The 21704-nt window shown below is 35.6% G+C and overlaps 4 protein-coding genes and 2 non-coding genes across 8 annotated transcripts; 3 read left to right on the plus strand and 3 right to left on the minus strand.

Annotated features, from left to right (window-relative positions):
- Positions 1-26: 26 nt before the first annotated feature.
- LOC133859682 (DELLA protein RGL2-like) lies at positions 27-1283 on the plus strand. Its single transcript, XM_062295186.1, has one exon. It carries the CDS (start codon positions 27-29, stop codon positions 1281-1283), a length of 1257 nt encoding a protein of 418 aa, XP_062151170.1.
- A 1583-nt stretch (positions 1284-2866) lies between these two features.
- Positions 2867-6710, plus strand: LOC133879884 (probable bifunctional TENA-E protein). 3 transcript variants are annotated; one of them, XM_062318707.1, is made up of 4 exons: positions 2867-3073; positions 3633-3850; positions 4504-4857; positions 5766-6710. In XM_062318707.1, exons 1-3 carry the CDS (start codon positions 2918-2920, stop codon positions 4817-4819), a joined length of 690 nt encoding a protein of 229 aa, XP_062174691.1. In that variant the 5' UTR covers positions 2867-2917; the 3' UTR covers positions 4820-4857; positions 5766-6710. The 3 variants fall into 3 exon arrangements, with proteins under 3 accessions (XP_062174691.1, XP_062174675.1, XP_062174683.1); XM_062318691.1 differs by having other exon boundaries at positions 5787-6710; XM_062318699.1 differs by having other exon boundaries at positions 5790-6710.
- On the minus strand, positions 5514-6180 carry LOC133879901 (bZIP transcription factor 53-like). The gene has a single exon (XM_062318719.1). The coding sequence runs from the start codon at positions 6178-6180 to the stop codon at positions 5725-5727; it is 456 nt and encodes a 151-aa protein (XP_062174703.1). The 3' UTR covers positions 5514-5724.
- A 1055-nt stretch (positions 6711-7765) lies between the features above and the next one.
- Positions 7766-7837, minus strand: TRNAH-GUG (transfer RNA histidin (anticodon GUG)). The gene has a single exon. It is a non-coding gene; the product is annotated as a tRNA-His (tRNA).
- Positions 7838-8061: 224 nt separating this feature from the next.
- Positions 8062-10501, minus strand: LOC133879912 (glucan endo-1,3-beta-glucosidase, basic vacuolar isoform-like). The gene is made up of 2 exons (XM_062318731.1): positions 10343-10501; positions 8062-9171 (listed from the first exon to the last, which is right to left on the minus strand). Exons 1-2 carry the CDS (start codon positions 10431-10433, stop codon positions 8147-8149), a joined length of 1116 nt encoding a protein of 371 aa, XP_062174715.1. The 5' UTR covers positions 10434-10501; the 3' UTR covers positions 8062-8146.
- Positions 10502-12951: 2450 nt separating this feature from the next.
- LOC133859006 (small nucleolar RNA Z247) lies at positions 12952-13093 on the plus strand. Its single transcript, XR_009898673.1, has one exon. It is a non-coding gene; the product is annotated as a small nucleolar RNA Z247 (small nucleolar RNA).
- The last annotated feature ends 8611 nt before the right edge of the window (positions 13094-21704 follow it).

Below are 21704 nucleotides of genomic sequence, written 5' to 3' on the forward strand. Positions count from 1 at the left end.
AGGGCTACGTGAAAAGCTTCACAACCATGGGTATAGTCCGTAGATTATCAGCTGAAGAAGTCATGAAAGTAGCGAAAGCAATGTTAATCCAAAATTGTGTTGATCCCTCCTTGCCAAAACATGTTTTTGGCCTCTCCCACCAAGAAACCACAGATGTGGAGCTAGCATGTCTTCTTCTAGCTTCCGCAGAGAAGGTTGCCAAGCAAGAACATGATGAAGGGAGCAGATTGCTAAACCTCTGTGATTTCTTGTCCTCCAGGACAGGAAGTTCAGTTCAAAGAACCGTTCATTATTTTACCAAAGCTCTCCAAGAGAGGATTGCTAGAGAAGCTGGGAGAAATGAAGAAGAGGGATACCGTCATTCAGAAGAGACAATGGCGTACGGGAATCCTACTATCATTTCATGTTTCCTTAACCTTCCCTTTAGCCAAGTTACTCAATTTGCAGGAATCCAAACAATTGTAGAGAGTGTGACTTCCGTGAAAAGGGTCCACTACATTGACCTTGCAATCAGAAGTGGTACTCAGTGCATAGTGTTGATGCAAGCCCTTGCAACTAGCCATGAATGCCCTATCGAGCTTCTTAAAATAACTGCGGTTGGAACATCATCAAAACAGAAAATGGAGGAGACAGGGAAAGGACTCGCCCGTTTTGCTGAGGCTTTAAACTTACCCTTTTCATTCCAAATAATTTTGGTGAGAGACATCCAAGATCTCAACAAAGATATGTTCCAGACACAGGCTGATGAAGTTGTTGCCATCTATTCCCCTGTTCTGCTAAATCATATGATAAGGAAACCTTCTCGCTTGGAATCTCTGCTGAAAGTGGTTAGAAAGCTCAACCCATGTGTCATGGTGGTGATCGAAGCAGACACAGATCACAATTCACCAAATTTCTTAGGCCGTTTCAATGATGCGCTCTTATCCTACAGTGCATATTTCGAATGCCTTGAAGTTTGCATGGATCGGAGTGATCCCAATAGGATGACAATGGAAGATACATACCTGAGTCGGCAGATAAGAAACATTGTTGCGACAGAGGGTGAGGACAGAGTTTTCAGGCGCATGAAGATTGAGGCTTGGAGGAACCTTTTCGCAGGATTTAGTATGGTCGAACAAGAGCTTAGCATGTCATCTTTGTATCAGGCAGAACTTCTGGTGAAAAGCTTTGCTTGTGGGAGCTCTTGCACGCTTGATAGGAATGGAAAATGCCTGACTATTGGGTGGAAAGGAAGGTCATTTCTTTCAGTTTCGGCTTGGAAATTCCACCAAGAAGAAGCCTAGAAAGGAATCTCTGATGTAATTTGTTAATAAGTGTTCCCCCTCTGATCGAACTACCTTATTTAAAAATGAGGGGGCTATACATGCACCCTTAATTTCCCTCTCATTCTCTCTTTTCATTAAACAAATTGATTTTAATGACATCAGAGACTACTTTTTTATTAAAATCAATTTGTTTAATGAAAATGAGGAAATGAAGGGAATGAATGAATGTTTTTTTAGCATCCCTTCAAAAATATCAAACACATGACAAAACAACATAAAACATAGTACAACGGCTATCTCTTAGCCTTTGTACTTTAGATTTTGCTTGATGATCCTACGGCTCCTATCATAGATGTCCATCTCCATTATCGCGATGGTCATCATAGGATACAAGAATTTCATATTTTTTGCAACTTGGTCAATTGGTCCGAGCCATAAAGGTGTGTCATATGAACCTCATAGAACAACTTCAAAGATTCACCTATGTTATTAAGACTTAAGAATTATCATTATCCAATGTTAGTCTCATCAAAATTTGAAATTGGAGAAAGATTTGGGTATAGATGTTTCGATAAGATGATCACTCTCGAGGTGGTGCTAACCAGATTTGACATGCGGCCGGTTCGGGTGGCCCCGGCCACTCCAAATCTTTATTTATTTATTTTTCTTTATAATTTTTTATTTAAGAATAAATTTATAGTTTGATAAATAATTGAAAAAAGTACATATACCTCTTCAAACTATCATCTCATTGTTAATATCCTACAAACTATCAATTGTATCAATGTCTCCGTTGACAAAAAATTTCTTCATAATTTTTTTTTTTTTAAAAAAAAAAATCTTAAAATTATATTAAAAAAATGAAAAGAATAAAACTAAGAAAAATAAAATAAAAAAGGAGCCACCCTCTTGGTTTTTCATTTTTTTTAGGCCGAATCACCCCCATTTTTTTTGTTTTATTTTAATTTTTGCTTTAATTTTTATTCTTTTTATTTAATTTATTTAGTTTTAGTTTTTTTTTTCAAATTTAGAAAGATATTTTTGTCTTATTAAAAAAATTATTTTCATTTTTGTTTTTTTGCTGACGTTGGAAGGGGCACATTTTTTTGTAGTTTAGAAGAAATATTGACAGAATTGGTAGTTTAAGGGACATTGACAATTTGATGGTAGTTTTAGAGAATGACATATGTTATTTGTACACATTTTGTACAAAAATTGTATACACAATGCTTTTTGACAATGTTTTATTTTATTATTTTTTTTCAAAAAAAAAATGCCAAAAGACACTATGTGTACAATTTGTATTCAAAATATGTGCAAATAACATACTCTTATATAGATATATATATATACTTTCCCCTAAATTATTAGAAAAAGGACCAGAATATTTTGTGTTATAAGTTTATTTTGAAGGGCCCATTTAACAAATTTCTCTATTTTAACAATCTAAAACTGTTTTATTTGCAACCGATGCTACTTACACGTGCCACCAAATTTGACATGCGGCGAAGGGTTTATGATGCATGATTGCCACGTGTACGGTGTGGGGGGGGGGGATAAAGTTTAGTCTGTTCAACTCGTTGACAGTGAACGAAGGCCACGCCATAATCAATCTCGCACACTCTGCGACCCTGCGAGTTAACTTGGGAATAATGGAGGGGAAGACGAGGGAAGAGGTGGAGAAGAGCGGGATGATCGACACGTGGTTGAGGAAGCACCGACTGATTTACACCGGAGCTACCAGACACCCTTTGATCCTCAGCATTCGAGATGGGACCGTTGATCTCTCCGCCTACAAAAGATGGCTGGTACTGAATACTCTTATAACATTTTTTTTTTTTTTCGTCTTCTATTTTTTGTTATAACATATTCTACCGTTTTCTTCCAATCATACTTTCAAATTAAATGGAAAAATTATTATGTTATTATTTATCACTTTTCTTCAGCATTTAGCATTTCAATATATATATTGATGTAACCAAATTTTAAGCATTTAATTCAAAAATAGTGTTTGAAATTGGAGAAATTCTATATGGCAGAGTATCTTAAAAATTCAAAAATCTTGAATCCTGGTAAAGCGCTGCATTGCCAGAGTAGGCATGCACAACCCACCAAGTTTGTTAATCTCACAATATTTTTTTTTTTGTTGTTTTTGGATGAATTTCCTTGTTTTTATTTGATAATCCTAACATTGTAAAATCATGAAAATCTTTGAAATATGTTCATTAATGTATGTTGGTCTAAAATTGGGTTTGGATTTATGGCAATGTGTTTAGTTTTGTTGTTCCTTTAATTAATTTGTTTTGATCTTATTATGATTTAGGTTAGAGGCTGACTTCGATTTTTTTTTTTTTTTTCGTCGTGCAGGGACAGGATTACATATTTGTTAGAGCGTTTGTCCCATTTGTAGCAATTGTATTGATTAAAGCTTGGAAGGAGTCCGATGATGCTGCGGATATGGAAGTCATGTTGAGTGGTATGGCATCTCTAAATGATGAGATTGCGTGGTTTAAGAGTGAAGCTCCCAAGTGGGGTGTTCAACTGTCTGACATTGTCCCTCAGAAGGCAAATCAAGAATATTGCCGGTATCATCACTGTCTTGTACTATGCATATTGATTCTTTTGGTGAAATAGCCTCTACACATATTGATTTTAATTTGTTGGTGAGATGAACACCCAGGAGCCTCATGTGCCTTGATATAAATTGTTGGATTGGAGCTTAATCCAAAAGTTTAAGCCAAATAGTTTGGATGCAACAATGCTAAATTTCGTCACACATGAAGCTCCAATATGTTTTAATTCCTTATGATATTAATGAATATCAATGGTCGTTACCATTTGCCATGTTATTTAGCATGTCCTGCCTCAACCATAGACTTTGTTGACTTAGTCCCGAGTCTTTCGGATTGCACAAGGCGAAGCTGATTCTCATGGTTAAGGTCCATTATATTACGTTAGATGAAGATGCCATCACTATTTTTATATGACGTTTGTACTTTATTAATCATTTATAGTTTAAACAACCAATGGGATGATTCTAGAAGATGCTGGTACAAACTGGTTTCTGGAGAAAGGATTGATTTAGTTTTGCTCAAGTCTAAGTTGGACATCATTAACTTCAGATCCTGTAGGCCTTGGAAAACCATTCTGTAGGAAGTTTGGCATTTTTTTAGTTTTGCTTCTGGGTTCATTATATTGGTGCAGTTGGAACAATTACATGGTCTGCATGTTCTTACAGATTTCTGGAGAGTTTGATGAGCCCGGATGTCGAATATACTGTAGCTATCACGGCGTTTTGGGCCATTGAAGCCGTCTATCAAACAAGCTTTGCAGTTTGCCTGGAGGACGGCTCCAAGACCCCAGCAGAACTGAGGGAGACTTGCCAAAGATGGGGCAATGATGGTTTTGGTCAGTACTGTAATTCTCTAAAGAAAATTGCTAATCGGCGTCTAGAGAAGGCATCCGATGATGTGCTCACGGCAGCTGAAGTAGCATTACTACGTGTTTTGGAACATGAGGTTGATTTTTGGAATATGAGCCGCAGTGATGCCTGATCAGCCTTAGCTTCAGAAATCTCAAATGATATGAGCTGGTGAGCTTGTTGTTGTTGTTTGTTATGGTATGTACTAACTATACTACTATACCTATGGGGAGTGATCCTTACACTCACAATGCACAACAATGACACAACACCAAGGCACAATGGAGTGGGACCCATGTGTGGGTCCCACTCCATTGTGTCTTGGTGTTGTGTCATTGTTGTGTAGTGTGAGTGTTTTAATCATTTCTCCTATACCTATATTGCAGTGAGTAAGATGCATAGAAGCTATAATGATAGTCAAATTCTCCAGTAAGACTGATGCATCTAACTCGTTGTAATAAGTATGCCCTCAAATCTTTTGTTATATAGGATATATAAGAACATGTATATTGTGGTGGTTCTTCATTTTTTCAATTTTTCCTTTTTCATTTTTTCATTAATGTAAGGGATATTGGGTATTCAGTTAGGTGCCTTTGGCCTTGTTAGAAGGTTAGTTGCACTAGAGTTAGTGGGCTGGGTTGTTAATAGTTAGTGGGTAGTTACAACTGAGAAGTTGTATATAACCCAAGCCCACGAGTGAATCAGTATCAAATTTGTCCATGTGTAAACAGTTTCAATGGAGTTTAGGCTTTTTTTGAATAAAGCTTGGAGATTCTGGACCTCTTGAAGTGCCCAGACTTGTGTTTCTTGTTAATCAAGTCTCTATCTTTCTCTATCTTCTATATTCAGTATTCAATATTACAAAATTAAGAAAAACATTACAGGAGTGGTGCATAGGCAGTAGTAATATATACTGGACAGATACATGTTCATGCTGCTTATAAGCTAGTAGCATATAGAGTAGCAGGGTGTATGTAATTATGCTTCAAATATGGTTTAACGTGGTTTCTTCAGGCTTCAAAAGTGGTTTTTATGTGCTTAGTTTTGTAAGTTTTGTGACATTAACCTGAATTGTGCAGTATTTTGTTGATACTTTCCAGCAGATGCTATGACAAGCTGCATCGGATTGACCATAGGCTCCAGAGTCTTCCTCGGTGCATTTGCCGAGAGCCCAAGAATATTTTGTATAAGCGAGTGCAAGCAGCTCAAACGCTGAGCCAAGCTCATCTTTTCAGCTCTCAAAACGTTGTTCTCCGACTCGTTGGCATGCCATCCTTTCTCTCTTTCAGAGCAGAGTCGGTTATTGTTCTCAAGCTCTCTCAACAGCCTGCCCTTTTCGTTGGCCAAGTCTTCCACCATCTTCTGCTTCTTCATTCGCGACCGCCTTGCCGACTCTCTATTCGACACCATTCTCTTCCTTTTCTTCTCATCCATTGATGCGCACTTCGCATCAATTTCAGACCCCAAGCTCGTCACTGCTTGTGTGGTTGACATCTTTTCCTCTCCACAAAGTTTAGCTTAAAGAAAAGAGAGAAATATGAAGCTTGTTCAAGAAAACACGTAGAGCCAATATAGTAAAAGGACTGACACAGAATGGTAGAGAAGGACATGAGGAGTGAAGTTCATATCACAATTGTATCTCTACAGATAAATCGCAAAAACCACAGAAAACATGACCAAATTGACGGAAAACTTGGAATATTGAAGCATAGAGAATTGGAAAGAGTGAATAATAGAAGAGAGCCCAGAGAGGGTGGAAGATTTGAAGGCTGAGGGAATGGGGTATTTATAACAACAGGGGAGTTGATCTCTTAACTCTTATCTCTAAATTATTCTGGATTTATGTGAATTAAAATGAAAAGTGGAGGGAATATTTGCTGGAAAAGCGTGAGAAATTAGTTTTACAGTTGTGTTGCGTGATAGTTATGGAAGTTTATTAGTAGTATTGTTTCTGAAATATCCTTATATTTCTTCTTTTTTGTTGGAGATTAGATTGATAATAACAGGTTGTGTTTTAAGTACAACTGTGCGTTTGCTATTTCTTCCCCAAAAATCTAATATAGTCACTCTATCTACACTAAATTTTGGATAATATTTGAGAATTTTTTTCTTCTTTTTTTTTTTTTTTTTTTTTCAGTTGTTTATTTAAAGATTTGCAATATATATGTGGAAACAAATTGATTTTGTTACCTTTTTTTTATCCTTCATTCACGCCGCATTAGCCATAGAAAACTTCAATTTATACAATATTATTGTCTTATTTTAAGTAAAGTAGATCTTACTTCAAAATTATCATCTTGCCGTCCAAAGGGTCGAGAATAATTTTGATACGTCAATTTTTTATTTATTTTTTTTTTTTTTTGGGGGGGGGGGCTTTTTGAAATTGGACTTTGTACTTGGACCAACCAAATTTCTTATTTTCGAAAGGTGCCAAAATATGGGTATAATAATATAAAACATGTAATTGTGTGTGATTGAGGGGTGGACAGGTTATATTCCTCCGATTCATATTCTTTGTGGCACTACAAATAAATTTGTCGTTAGGATAAGGCAGCAGCCTACTTGCTTGTATTTTAGAGTGGGTTTATCATTATCCACTTCTATATGGCAATACAGGAGAATCAAATAATATAAATAGACTTTAACTATAATTAGGTAATAGTCGACTAGGTGATAGATTTTAACTATAGTTAGGTCACAGTCTTTGACTATAATTTAAATTATTGAACTTCTAATATACTCTAACACAAATATTCACAGAAATCTAAAATATTTCTCTCATGAACGAAATTTCAGGTGGCTTTTAAGGTAACTGTGATCTCAAGAGTAGCTTGTCATTAATTGTTTTTGTAAAGGGCAATGTTTCGGATGCAGGGCATCAGTATCTTGTCATTGTGGGACTTACTAATTAAAAACCATTTAATAAGACTCAAAATCCACGATTCTATCTATAAAATTAAATAAATAAATAAATAAACCCCACGATTCTTCAGTGAATTATTTACTTTATAAGAAATACTTGCATCCATATCATGAAGATGAAGAAGTGGAAAAGTTAAAAAAAAAAAAATACAGCATTTGTGGCTGCTGGGATTCGAGCCCAGGTCTCCACGGCCACAACGTGGAATTCTTACCACTAAACTACAGCCACACATATGTGTAACAGAACTCGCTTATTAAATATACCTTGAAATAACTAATTCAAGGCTTCAAAAGGGCCCTTGCTGATTCATTCAAGAATCGTGTGGATATATAGCTGCAATTAATCCTTAACTTTGTTATATATAATGATAACAGAAAGGAACACAATTTCTACTCCAAGAAATACATAATAAAACACTGATTTTGCTGCCCTCTTAAGGAAAAACCAAAACCTTAAACCACAAGCTATGGATTCTTTCTTTTATTAAGATGAAGACACAGAAAAACAGAGGACTAGCTCCTATGCATGCTTACTGTCTTACATATCACTCTTAAGAGAAACTGTTGCATTATACTCAGCAGAGACATCCCAGATTCTTTCTCCACCGAAATTGAGGGAGTATTTGGGCTGTTTATTTGGGGAGAAAACTCCAAAGTGTTTCTCCAACTCTGGCTGTTTCTGATTCTCATCAAACATGGCAAACAGGTAAGTCTCTATAGCTCTGCCAGGCCTCTTGGGGGTGCCCCCTTTGACATGCCGGATCAAATTGGAGTAATAAGAACGTGCGTTATCGACGGAGGTAGCAAACCCGCCGGCCGATGGCCATCCACTCTCTGACACAACAACCTCCAGAGAAGCCCCTCCGGCCCTCTCAAGAGCTGAGAACAACGCATCCATCATGGCATCAAAAAGGTTTTGGTATCCCCGCGAACCATCCCATACAACAACCGACGGGGAAGTAAACAGAGCATACGGAAGAGATATGTCGCGCGGATTCCCTGCGTAGCTGAAATATGTGTACACGTTGGCTAGCAAGGGTGCCTTGGCATACACAAGGAAGCCGATGATGGGGTCTAAATATGCCCTGACATCTCCCCGGAAAGCTCCCTGCGACGGCGGGTAGGAGTTTCCGATCAGGGTCATGTCAATGGCAGTTGAAACCTTGATATGGTCGTGAAGGCCGGCGGATCTGATAGCGTTGAAAACGTTTTGCATGGCAGGGAGAACAAAGTGAGCCAGCGAAGCTGTGCCTCCATTGACAGGACTTACTTCGTTTCCAACTGCAATGTATCGAAATCTGACGCTAGGCCAGAAGCTCAGCACGTTTCTTTGTACCCATGAATTTGCGTCGGAAGGGTTGGAGGCGAGTTTCTGAAGGTCAGAGTTTGGAACGCCTAGCATGAGTTCAATGTTGGAGCCTTTAAGAGCTTGCAGAGCTGCTTCATTCGGATCATAGATTCTCATTCGCTTGATGTTGTTCGATCTGTAGAGAGATGTAACTTCTGAAGCTGATGGGAGATTGTTGCCCAGCATTCCATAACAAACGCCAATCGATTGTCCACCTGCGTTCGTTCCAAAATTCTAGTGTTTATAGTACGTATTTGAACTTTGGTGAGAGACAGTAGAAGCGATAAAAGTTCGAAGGCTTAAAAATGAAGTTTTTTCTAAATAATATTATGGGATGATATATAGTTGGTGCAATTTTACCGCTCATTTAAATTTTTTCTATAAATTTTATCAAAAATTTTAAAATATTTCTGCTAATTTTTTTTTTTAAAAAAATAATATATATGTGTTCAAAATTTTAAAGATTCATATATAGGTATTTTTACAAATTTCGTTAAATCTGATTAACTCTTAAATCCTTTCAATTTTTTTTCCTTTTTTCCTTAAAAAAATTAGAGGTATTTTAGGAATTTTGACGCTCATTTGTTGGGATTTAACGAAATATTATAACGGATTGGTGAAATTCAAAGAATTGAAAGATTGATACACTAAATTAATATTTTTTTAAAGTGTATGGGTATGATTGCAAAAGTGATAAAAGATCAAAGGTGATAAGTGAAGTTTTCCTTAATTATTTTCAACATTTCTTATATATATACATAATTAGCTTGTACATAGGCTGCCATTGCAACCGTTAAAACAGCCTTTGAGGCAACAGTAAAACAGCGAGCATAATTAACGTAAGGGATAACTTTACAAAAGAGTATCGAATTATACGCCGTTTTGATATAAGGGTACTAAACTAGCAAACGTCTCAAAGTGGAGTATCCAAGTTTCCAAACGTCTCACTTAAGAGTACTCAATTAGAATTTGCTGTTAAATCCTACAAAAAATCACAAAATACCTTGTGTTTATTTAAAAAAAATTATAAAAATTTTCAAAGATTCAAACATGGGTATTTTTGCAAATTCCGTTAAATTCTGAACAACACCTTGATCCTTGCATTTTTTTTTTTGTTTCTATTTTTTCCTAAAAAAAATAGGGATATTTTGGGTACTCCATTAGGATTTAACAACAAATCTTAACGAAGTATCCTTAAGTTAAACGTTTGGAAACTTGGATACTTCAGTTTGAAACGTTTGATAGTTCAATACCCTTATCTCAAAACGGTGTACAATTTGATACATTTTTGTGAAGTTATCCCTTAACATAAACAAAGTTGCAATTAAAGAGAGACAAAGCTAAGTGAGAGAGAGAGAGAGAGAGAGAGAGAGAGAGAGAGGAGACCTGTTGTGCCAAGGTTTGCCGCTAAGAGTCCCAGAAGTAGCACGATAGCAGCCATTAAGGATCTGTTGCTTGTTTTCAAGAAGGTAGCCATGCATAGAGAAGAAAAGCACAAAACTTTGAAGCTTTCTATATTTTTCTCACCTCCATTTCTGCTCCTTATATAGACGTAGATCGAGCTTATAGTTGTCTAACTTCATGGCCGTCTATGTTTACCAATTCGTACTTTTTCGAATTAGATGATGATAAGACGTCGACGGCTCCTTGGTGGGCACTGGGCAATAATAATATTAGGCTGCTTTCCTTTTTCTTGCTCCACTAAATGATTAAGATCACTTTTCAGTAGCAAATTGAATATGCCCACGTATATAGTGATTCCGCGGCATGCAGCCGTACATTATCTATGAAACCAAACTATATATATATATATATATATATTTCTAATTTTAAGGAAAACTTCACTTAGCCGTTCGATTTGATTTGAAGTTTATTACTTTTACGATCTCTCTTTTAAGATGATAGTCTTGCATATATTTGTGATCTCACCTCTCCCGTTAGGCCAAGTTTGAGATTAAATCAGATAATCACAAGATAAAATGACCCTTATACACGGGTAAACTTTATAAAATTACCATTAAATTACAATTAGCTTTTTTAAAAAAATAAATAAGGGTCTTTCAGAAAATTTTTTACCCTTCCGTTAGGATTTAACAGGAAATCCTGACTTAAGGGTGAAATTGAAATTTTTTTAAAAGTTCGATACACTAAATTAATAGTTTTTAAACTTTGAAAAGGAAGAAATTGTAAAAGTGATGAAAGTTTAAATGAATTAATCGAAATTTTTTCTAAATTCTATAATAATGCTATGTGCGAGACTGTTATCTTGTTCTATCTCCAAAAAGGTGTTTTGTTTTTAAAATCAAGTCTTGAATCCCAAATCTATTTTATATTGTTACGTGACAACCCATCTAATGATTTTGTTAATTTATGATTTTTGGAGTTTGTATTATAAATGCTTTTGGCTTCATCTCAATGACGCCGGCCACATGCAGGCGGCTTGACTGTAGCAATGGAGTTGATTAATTGAACATGTGAAAGTGATATGGTCGTTAAAGCAAGTTCGATAATTGTATAGAAGGGCAGACCAAAGACCTGCAATCATATCGCCAAAGCGTTAGTGGAAGGACACCTAATTAAAACAACTGAAATGGAAGAAAAGTCACAGCATCAAGATAAGTGGGCCTTTTACTTATTTTTCTTTTTGGTATTTTCTTTCTCTCCTCAACATATATTGAGGGCAACTCTAATTTTATATATATATATATAATAGGATCTTGTATGTGATAAAATTATGAAGAACAGGCCAAATTTCCATTTTGATATCTATTTCTTTCTTTCCAAGTTTTTCCTTGCGTTCTATAGTTCTAATATTTGTCCCTTTTCATAATCATCATTTTTTCCATCTGTTTTACGACTTTGGGATATATAGTAACCCCAATAACTTCCAGGTTATACATCAGTATTATATATACAATATCTAATAGCTTTTACATCAAAATTCATTCTGCTGTCATTATTATGATAATTTCTTCTGGTGATGATATATATATATATATAAGGATAATGTAAAAGCTTCTGCTAGACAACAGCTTAGGTCATTTGATTAAGCCTTGATCTAAATTAACAATCTACTATACTATAGAAAGTTATGTTAGAACATAAAATATATAAGAATACACAACAGAAAAATTTTAAACATACTTTCAAACATATTTGTTCAAACCTGATCATGATTTGAAGAAGAAAACCTTAATATAAAATATTTTGAAATTTCTTCTAACCTATGCCTTTATTCCTATATTGTGTATATATATTTATATAGGTTCTTTATTTAGCCATGCTAGGCATTAGAGATAAAGATTCAATTCAAGTTCATATGAGTGCAGCCACGTTCAAGTTCAATGCTGAGATATAACAATATTTATCTTTATCTTATAGTTTCTGAGATCATATTTATCTTGTAGTTATCTTGTCTTCAATATTCAATCTGTAAATATTAAATTAGATACATATCTTCTCTTTGGTATTCCAACCGTAAAGATGAGATTAGATACACTTTCAAATTGTACAAAAATTCTATATGTTGAACATCCATTTGTGTGTTTAGGTATTCAAACCTCAAGCACTCACACAATCTTTCATGGTATCAAAACTCCTCTAAACGCTCACGCTTATTTGATCCTATAGCTTCTTCTTGTAGTGTGTCTGCTGCTTAACGGTAAATAATCGTGCCCACTAGCACATCTCCCTGCCTCCTTCGATAAGAAAGAGATTGTCATTAATCCTGCTTATTCCTTTTGGGTTAAGAAGGATCAATCCATTCTCGATTAGAATAACGCCACACTCATTGAGTTCATGTTGTCCACCGTTTATGGCCTCCACACATCTCATGACATGTGACGATTTTTATCAACCCAATTTGCCTCTCTCTCAAGAACACAGCTTGCTCAAATTAAGCACCAGTTGCAGACACTCCAATAGGAAACAAGACTTGTGCTGAATTTGTTAATTCAGCCCAACATCTCATCAACAAACTTGCTGCAGTTGGGAAACTAGTTGATGATGAGGAGTTCATCACTTACATCGTGAGTGGTCTTCATCCCTCTTACAATTCATTTGTTATGTCCTCTTTTGCTTCAAAGGACAAGCCTATCACCTTTGTTGAGTTTCATGCAAAGTTATTGTCCTTTGAGCACCTGCTTACCACCCAACAACAACAAGTGTTACCAGATCCTTCAATTCGGTGGCATTCCTCTCTTCAAAATCTCCCGCTCATAATTTTTCCAAAAAGCAACCCCAACAATTCCACACCAATTATTTGAAAAAGCCTCCTTCTCTTGCACCTCAACAGTCACGGAATCCCACACCACCACAAGCTTCTACTCCTCAATTGTCCTGTCCACCTTGCCAAATTTGTAGTAAGACTAGTCACCAAGCATTGGATTGCTCTCATCGCATGGACTATGCCTACCAAGGTTTTCATCCTCCAGCACAATTATCCACAATGGTTGCCCCCTTCAATGCCCAGCCTGATGATGCTCCATAGTATGCAGACAGTGCCACAAATCACCACCTCACTACAGCACTTAAGAACCACCAAATTGCTGAACCGTATATTGGGTCTAACTCCATCGTCATGGATAATGGCTCAGGTTTGCAAATTGAAAATATTGGCTCCCTCTCTTTTCAAACCCCCATTGCTACCTTGGTTGTACATGTTGCATTCCAAATCTGATGTATTTTTTCATTTATGAAATTCAAAACATTAGTGAAAAATTTATTTTCATCTCGTATTAAGCAATTGCAATTTGATGGTGGTGGTGAATTTCTTTCTAATCAATTTAAATATTTTATTGAATCAAATGGTATCACTCATCGTATAAGTTGTCCTTACACATGAAACATAATGTACGTGCTCGCTAAAAGGAAACATCGCCTTATTGTGGAGATGGATCTTACCATGATAGCTCAATCTGGTATGTCCAAAGTCTTTTGGTTTGCGTCATTTCTCACCACAATTTTTTGGTTAATCAGCTCCGTACTCCATTGCTTAAACATTATTCACCCTTTTCGGTTTTATTTAATCAAACACCCGATTATTCAGCTCTTAAAACATTCGTTTGCTCTTGTTATCCCCTTATTACGACCTTATGCTTCTCACAAACTTGTTTTTAGAAGCAAGAGATGCATTGTTTAGGGCATGGTTCCAACTACAAAGGATACTGTTGTCTTGATCCACTCACTGACAAGTTGTTTGTCACCCTGCATATGGTGTTTGATGAGACAAGTTTTCTAGCCAAGGTGGGAGTCCCTTCATCTCATCCAGATCCAGCAATCACAACAAGTATTCATAATTTCTTTCATGTTGATTTTAATGCTCCATCTAATTTATCCAGTTTGGTACTCATACTTTGCCTACTTTAAATGACCATATTGTTCTCATTACTACACCTCATGGGACTGAACCTAGTAATGCCAAACTTGAGTCTTCCAGAGCATGCACCTCTTTTGCATTTGGATTCTTCAACTACTGTCGAGCCAGCTTTGCCTCCTACTACCTCTTCTACGCCCGATAGTCCACCTCCCTCTCGTTCAATGGTCACTAGAGCTAGATCTGGGAATCTTAAGCCTAAGTCCTTTTTTGACTACACAGTATTTTATTCCACCAAACACCCGCTTAGAGCCTTGTCTATTGTTGTCCAGTCTGTTACTAAACAGCTATACCCAAGTTGTATCGAAACCCGAATGGAGGGCTAGCATCAAACTTAGTTTGATGTTGTTGATGAGTGCAGAATAATGCATATTTAAATCCCTTTAATTTATGTTAGTTAATTCTTTAACTGTATCTTAATTTAATGTTTTGTGTTAAATTTGTGTTTTTAGTATTTTGTAGGTTGCTAAAGGAAAACGGCAACTTTAAGGTGAAAAGTGCAAATTTTGGAAGAAAACACACTTTGAGAAGACCTAGATGATAGGTTATGTTTAACCAAATCAATGAAATGATTAAATCGGAATTTTTCTAATTAGAGTCAAAATCGAATTGGATTAAATTTCAGATTTTATACATATCATAGTATTTTGGTCATAACTTTCCACTCAAGTATCGGATTAAGGTGAAACCAGTGGCGTTGGAAAGCTTACTTAAAATGCTACAAATCATTCAAAAGTAATATTTTTCTACTTCAGATGTTTGCTATGACAAAAGTGTCCCTCAATATAAGAACGTAAATCTGGATGAATCCTATTCCGATTTGTTCTAGGGTTTGTTTGCTCCCTATAAATAAACTACTAAGCCTCAAGAAAATAAAGAGGATGAGCTGAAGACCAGAAATATTTTCTCTTTTTAGTTTAGTTTTTCTTTAGGTTAGGTTTTATTTTTCATAATCATGTGTAGCTAATTTCTCAACGAAGGTTGAGGATGAAGCCTCATCGATGAATAATAACAATACTTCCACGTAAGTCTTTATTATCCGATTTTATTTGGTTTAATTTTTTCAATGTTTTACTTCTTTTCAATGTATGAAATGATTCTTAGATATCTTTTGTGATTTAAGGATACATTTGATGATTTAAGATAATTTCACATAATTGATTGCTTGGTTTTTATTTATAAAACAATTGGATATCCCTTGTAATTTATTCTACGAATACAATTGATATTTTGATCAAAATCGGATATCTTGCTGTGATTTATGGATACACTTGATGATTTGATTTAAATTGGATTTCTTTTGTGATTTGTGTAAAGAATGGATACATGGGATAGTTTTGATTAACAGTTTGAAGCATAGTAAAACATACCTAAGATTTTAATTGTGAGAACTTCGGATCAATATTGATGAACATGGAGTATGTTGTTATGATTCAGTGGGTGTGGATTCCAAAACCTTAGTACATTTTCTTTTCTTTTGTTTTATTTTCCTTTATTTAATTTATATTTTCTTTTATTCACAAAAACAAGCTCTTAATTTTCTGGAACTAAGTTAAAATTTAATTAGTTTATACATAAATTTTGTTCTCAAAAATACAATTCCTTGTGGAATCGCCCTTGCACTTGCAATCCATTAACTACAAACAATTCGTGCACTTGCGAGTACAATTAAAATTCACAACAGATGTCCTTGCTAATGGCACCTGGTCCTTATGCACACGACCTTTACATAACAATTTTGTTCACAATAAATAGATTTATAAGATCAAACGTATATAAGATGTCTCTATTGAAAGGTTTAGAGTGTAAACGAGTTAAGCTACTCGTAAGCTTACTAGAGATCGACTCGAATAAACTCGACTCGTGCTCGAATCGATTATTAAATGAGATGTTCGTGAACACGAAATTAAACTCGATTATTAAAATGATACAAACTCGTATAAACTCAGCATGACTTGACTAATGTTCATGAACCCACTCGTATAAGGATCGACTTGTTTATTAAGGCTCGATTGGTATATATATATATATCAACTGATTCAACTCGCTTATATATATATACATCAAACTTTTGGAAGGACTTTAATATACATATATATGAATAATTTGATTATTCCACATAAACCTTGTGCATGCATGTGGGTGAGTTGAGATTCAAGTGCTTTAATCCTTCACTTTCACAGTTTCAAATGTTTTCTCCATCACTTCACAGTTCCAAATGCTTAATTATATATAATCCACGAAATAGTTCTAGAGACATGTTGATCATTCACTCAACTGTTATACTTTTGTTTCTCGATTTCTCTAGCCACTCATTCAGTCAATGCCAACTTGTATAAGTAAACGTTACACTGCCCATTGCCAAGCCACGTGATTCCACTTTCCAATACATGTCTCACTTCTCAAATCTCAATACTACAAGTCTATAAGACTTCAACCCAATTTGATTCCACTTTCCAATACATATCTCACTTCTCAAATCTCAATAGAGTCAATACTACAAGTCTACAACTCAACCTGCTTGCCTTCTTCCACAACTAGTCTAACCTTTTGAACTTTTATCTTCCACTTTGCTCTTACTTCCATTTCCATGCAACTGAGCTCCATCCTACAGACTTCTCACTTCTCATTTTTTCAGCTTTCTTCTTATTTCTTTTCCCTAACTTTTCTTTCTTTACTACTAACCATGAATTACAACTGCGACATTCTCTCCCTCTAATCACATCTGATCCATCTACTCCATCTGAATCTTTCACTAGGCCAAGTCTGAGGTCGACTTGAAACACCACCATCACAACCTCCTGCCCGGAATGGCCTACTTGCTCTTCGAATCCGAGAGGTTCGACTCCAATTGAGCTCAAGCCGAGTACTCAAGCTCGAACTCGACAAAAAATGATCGATTTTGAACTCGATCTCGCACAGGGATCCACTTGTTCAAGCCGAGTTCGAACACAAAAGCTAGGCTCGTGGCAAGCTCGAGCTTGAACTCGAACTCTAACTCAAGAAAAAACTGAATGATTCGAGCTCGAATGACCACTACTCGCTCAAGCTCGGCTCGATTACACCCCTAGAAAGGTTCAAAGCAAGACTTGTGGCTAAAGGCTTTGATTAGATAAGTGGGATCAATTTTACTGAAATATTTAGCTAGTCATTAAAACCTTAACTATTCATGTAGTATTAACAATAGTTGTTCACTTTCATCGGTGCATTCGCTAGTTAGATGTTTCGAATGCATTTCTACATGGACACCTTCCTAAAGCTATTTTTATGGAACAATCTAGAGGCTTTATGGATGCTTCCAATATTGATTATATTTATCTTTTACCCAAGGCTATTTATGATATTAAACAGGCACCTCAAGCCTAGTTTACTCACCCATCTCAAGCACTGTTTGATATTGGTTTTTAGTCAACTGATGCGGATACATCCCTTTTCATCTATTATACCACTGATGCAACTTCGTATGTCTTAATTTATGTCAATGATATAGTGATTACAAGGACAAACAAGTCTGTTACCTTCTCAAACAGTTACAAGCTTTTTTTGTGATGTGGTCGTTTTTGTACTTCAATAATAATAATATCACTCGTAATAGCACGAGTCACTGTAGGACAGTGTCTATATTGAGGGTGTCGATCCACAAGGAATGTATTGGTTGCGTCTATCAAGCTTTAATAACATTAATCCTAATTTATCCCTTAGAAAATGATATTTTTGTGATTTTGCCTTTTAAACTAACACCGGAAATTAAATGCTAGAAAGTAAATTAAAGTTAAACTAAATAAGATAGAAAAATAGGGAATTGATTTCACCACTAACCTTGTACCAATGGCTATTACATTAACATAGGACATTCATTCTAGTCATGATATTACTTGTGTGTGGTTGTCAAGCACACAATAAAGTGTCAAGAAAATACCATCATTAAAAATAAGTGTAACCCATCTTTGACTAGCACGGATCGTCTACCTAAGCTAGGGTGCAGCATGATCCGCCCACCCTAAGCATGGACTATCAAATTTATTAACTTAGTTACACACAAACAATGATTAAGTGTATCTCATCTTAGGTTTAGTACAAATCATCTACCTAAATTACTCTAACCTAAAATGTAGCATGATTTGTCTATCCTAGGCATGAACTATCAAAACCTCTTGTTGCATGTTCAAATAATACCATTGCATAACCATTACATTTATCATCTTTTGAACAATAAATATAATTTGAGCACAATCAAAATAAAAGGCTTTCTCATAGACAAGATAAACATTTCATCATGATTGCATTTAACATTGTAATTCTCATAGTTACACAATCATCAATGTCCAAAATAAATATCCCAAAGAAAAAAACAGAATTAAGCCATTGATACTTGGATAGGGTTTATCAAAACCCTAGGGAGAGCTTTAGCCACGCATGGAGATCCTTTGATAATTTGGAGTTGAAGAACAATTCTCCATCCACGAGCTTGCTGTCCACGAACAAAACTAAAAACTAAAAAGGAAAGAAAACTAAAAAAAGAAGAAGGAAAGCTCATCATTGTACGTGAAGAGCTTCCTAAAAACTAAGCTATCTAAAAACTAAAACTCCTAACTAAGCTACATTTTTTTCTGAGAGCTCTTCGGTCCTTTTAATTCTGCTCCTTGGTCTTTGAAGTTGCTGCTGTCCAGCAGCTTGGGAGTTGCTACTGTCCAGCTTAGGAGAATAACGTGTATGCAGGTTTTTGTTCAGTGCTGCCCAACTGGTTTATCCTCTTGGGAGTTGCTGCAAGGAGAGGAGTGTAGTGCTGCTAGCCTTTGAATTGATGGGTGTTGCGTACAATGCTGCTGTCCAGCAGCTTGGGTGCCCGTGCTGGCCTGCTGTGAAGTGTGGATGCGCTGCCCTCCTTTGTCCCTTTGTCCATTCGGTGCTTGGGAGTGGAGCTATTGTCCAGTAGCTTTGGAGCTGCATAAATGTGCTGGGCGGTTGGGTGGAAGACTTGGAGAAGAAAATGTGTAGAATTGGTCTTCATGTACATGCTGTCCACGTCCTGCCCTTGGAAAGAATTGTGTCTTATGGCAATGAATTGCATGGCTACAAGTTCAAAATTAATGCACTTAATGTACTCCAAGTCCATGTACAAGAAAAATATATATATGTACAGCTGGTCCTTGAGTTTGGGCCACTTCCCATTTCTTTGCAATTCCACATAAACACTGTTATTTTCTTCCAATGACCTGATAAATACTAAAACACTAAAATTCGCAAAAGACATTAGAAAATAATAAAACTAAAGGTTTAACTAATGTAAATTAAGGGGTCCAAATATACAATATTTGTGACTCATCATTTTGCAATGAAAGATCTCAATGATCTTCAGTTTTTCCTTCGTATTTAAGCACATTGTGATTCTACGTGGTTACATATACGGTAGTCCAAATACATCTTGGACTTACTGCACAACTCGGCCATAGTGGGTGCCAAGTCATATGTAGCTCCTACGGTTTTTGGTTCCAAACTTTTGACATCCATTGTTGATCATCTCTCGGAGTCCGACACTGCCACCTATCTTCAAGTTGTCGGTGTCTTGCAATATTGCACAATCATCAGGTCGAATATATTTTACTCACTGGCCATTGTTCATTGTCATGGCAGCTAAGAGAGTTTTACGTTACCTTAAAGGTAGTGTGGATCATGGTTTGTTTTATCGCAAGGGATCTATGCCGTAAAAGCCTTCTGTGATTCAGATTAGGCCAGCGATCTGAATAGTCGTCGATCTACTATAGGCTTTGGTATTTTTCTTGCCCCGTGTCTTGTGTCTTGGTGTGCCAAGAAGCAATCAGTTGCTGGTCGTTCAAGCACAAAGGATGAATATTGTGCTATGGCGTATGCTACTGCCAAGGTCTATTAGCTTCGCATGTTACTTAAGGATCTTTGTATTTCATTATAAGCTTCTCCTACGTTTTGGTGTGACAATATAGGCGTCCCTGCTCACACATCTAATCCTATTTATCATGCTTATACTAAACATATCGAGTTTAACTTTCACTGTATTCGTGAAAATGTGGTGAACAATGATATTATTATTTAAGTTTTTCTCAACACAAGATAAACTACCTGATGTCTTTACAAAAGGCCTGACGGCAACCCTCTTTTGCATGCTTCGTAATGTGAATTTTAATTGTACTCGCAAGTGCACGAATCGTTTGCAATTAATGGATTGCAAGTGCTAAGTCGATTGCACAGGGAATTGTGTTTTTTAAAACAAAATTTATGTTTAAACTAATTAAATTTTAACCTAGTTCCAAAAAATTGAGAGATTGTTTTTGTGGATAAAAGAAAACATAAATTAAATAAAATAAAACAAAAGAAAATGTACTAAGGTTTTGAAATCTACACCCACCAAATCATAACAACATACTCCACGTTCATTAATATTATCCGAAGTTCTCACAATTAAAATATTAGGTATGTTTTACGATGCTTCAAATATTTAATCAAAATCATCTCATGTATCCATTTTTTACACAAATCACAAAAGAAATCCAATTTAAATCAAATCATCAAGTGTATCTCTAAATTAAAATAAGATATCTAATTTAAATCAAAACATCAATTGTATTCGTAAAATAAATCATAAGGGATATCCAATTGTTTTATAAATAAAAACCAAGCAATCAATTATGTGAAATTATTTTAAATCATCAAATGTATCCTTAAATCACAAAAGATAACCAAGAATCATTTCACACATTGAAAAGAATTAAAACATTGAAAAAATTAAACCAAATAAAATCGAATAATAAAGACTTACATGGAAGTATTATTGTTCTTCATCGATGAGGCTTCATCCTCAACCTTAATTGAAAAATTAGCTACACATGATTATAAAAAATAAAACTTATATCTAAAGAAAAACTAAACTAAAAAGCAAATATTTGTGGTCTCTAGTTTCTCCCCTCCTCTTTTTCTTGAGGTTTAACAGTCTATTTATAGGGAGCAAACAAACCCTAGAAGCCCTAGAGATCCCATAAAAATTGTACTTCAATCTCCTAGTCAAATTAGGAAGCAATCCTAGTACAAATCGGAATAGGATTCATCCAGATTTACGTTCTTATATTGAAAAACACTTTTGGCATAGCAGATGTCTGAAATAGGAAAATCATATTTCACAATTATTTGTATTATTTTAAGTAAGCTTTCCAATGCCTTTGGTTTCACCTTAATCCGATACTTGATCGGAAAGTTATGGCCAAAATACTATGACATATACAGAATCTAAAATTTAATCTAATCCGATTTTGACTCCAATTAGAGAAATTTCGATTTAATCCTTTTATTGATTTGGCTAAATATAACCACATCATCTAGGTCTTCTCAAAATGTTCTTTCTTC

The sequence above is a fragment of the Alnus glutinosa genome, chromosome 1, assembly GCF_958979055.1.
Source record: "Alnus glutinosa chromosome 1, dhAlnGlut1.1, whole genome shotgun sequence".
NCBI lineage: Eukaryota > Viridiplantae > Streptophyta > Magnoliopsida > Fagales > Betulaceae > Alnus > Alnus glutinosa.

What these genes read in the sequence shown, in the direction of transcription:
- LOC133859682 (XM_062295186.1), top strand. Translation starts at nt 27, where the DNA reads ATGGGTATAGTCCGTAGATTATCAGCTGAAGAAGTCATGAAAGTAGCG.
- LOC133879912 (XM_062318731.1), bottom strand. Translation starts at nt 10,433, where the DNA reads ATGGCTACCTTCTTGAAAACAAGCAACAGATCCTTAATGGCTGCTATC. An exon ending in GGCAAACCTTGGCACAACAG is followed by an intron (nt 9,172 to 10,342) that starts GTCTCCTCTCTC and finishes GAACGAACGCAG; the next exon opens with GTGGACAATCGATTGGCGTT.
- LOC133879884 (XM_062318707.1), top strand. Translation starts at nt 2,918, where the DNA reads ATGGAGGGGAAGACGAGGGAAGAGGTGGAGAAGAGCGGGATGATCGAC. An exon ending in CCGCCTACAAAAGATGGCTG is followed by an intron (nt 3,074 to 3,632) that starts GTACTGAATACT and finishes TTCGTCGTGCAG; the next exon opens with GGACAGGATTACATATTTGT. An exon ending in GCAAATCAAGAATATTGCCG is followed by an intron (nt 3,851 to 4,503) that starts GTATCATCACTG and finishes ATGTTCTTACAG; the next exon opens with ATTTCTGGAGAGTTTGATGA.
- LOC133879901 (XM_062318719.1), bottom strand. Translation starts at nt 6,180, where the DNA reads ATGTCAACCACACAAGCAGTGACGAGCTTGGGGTCTGAAATTGATGCG.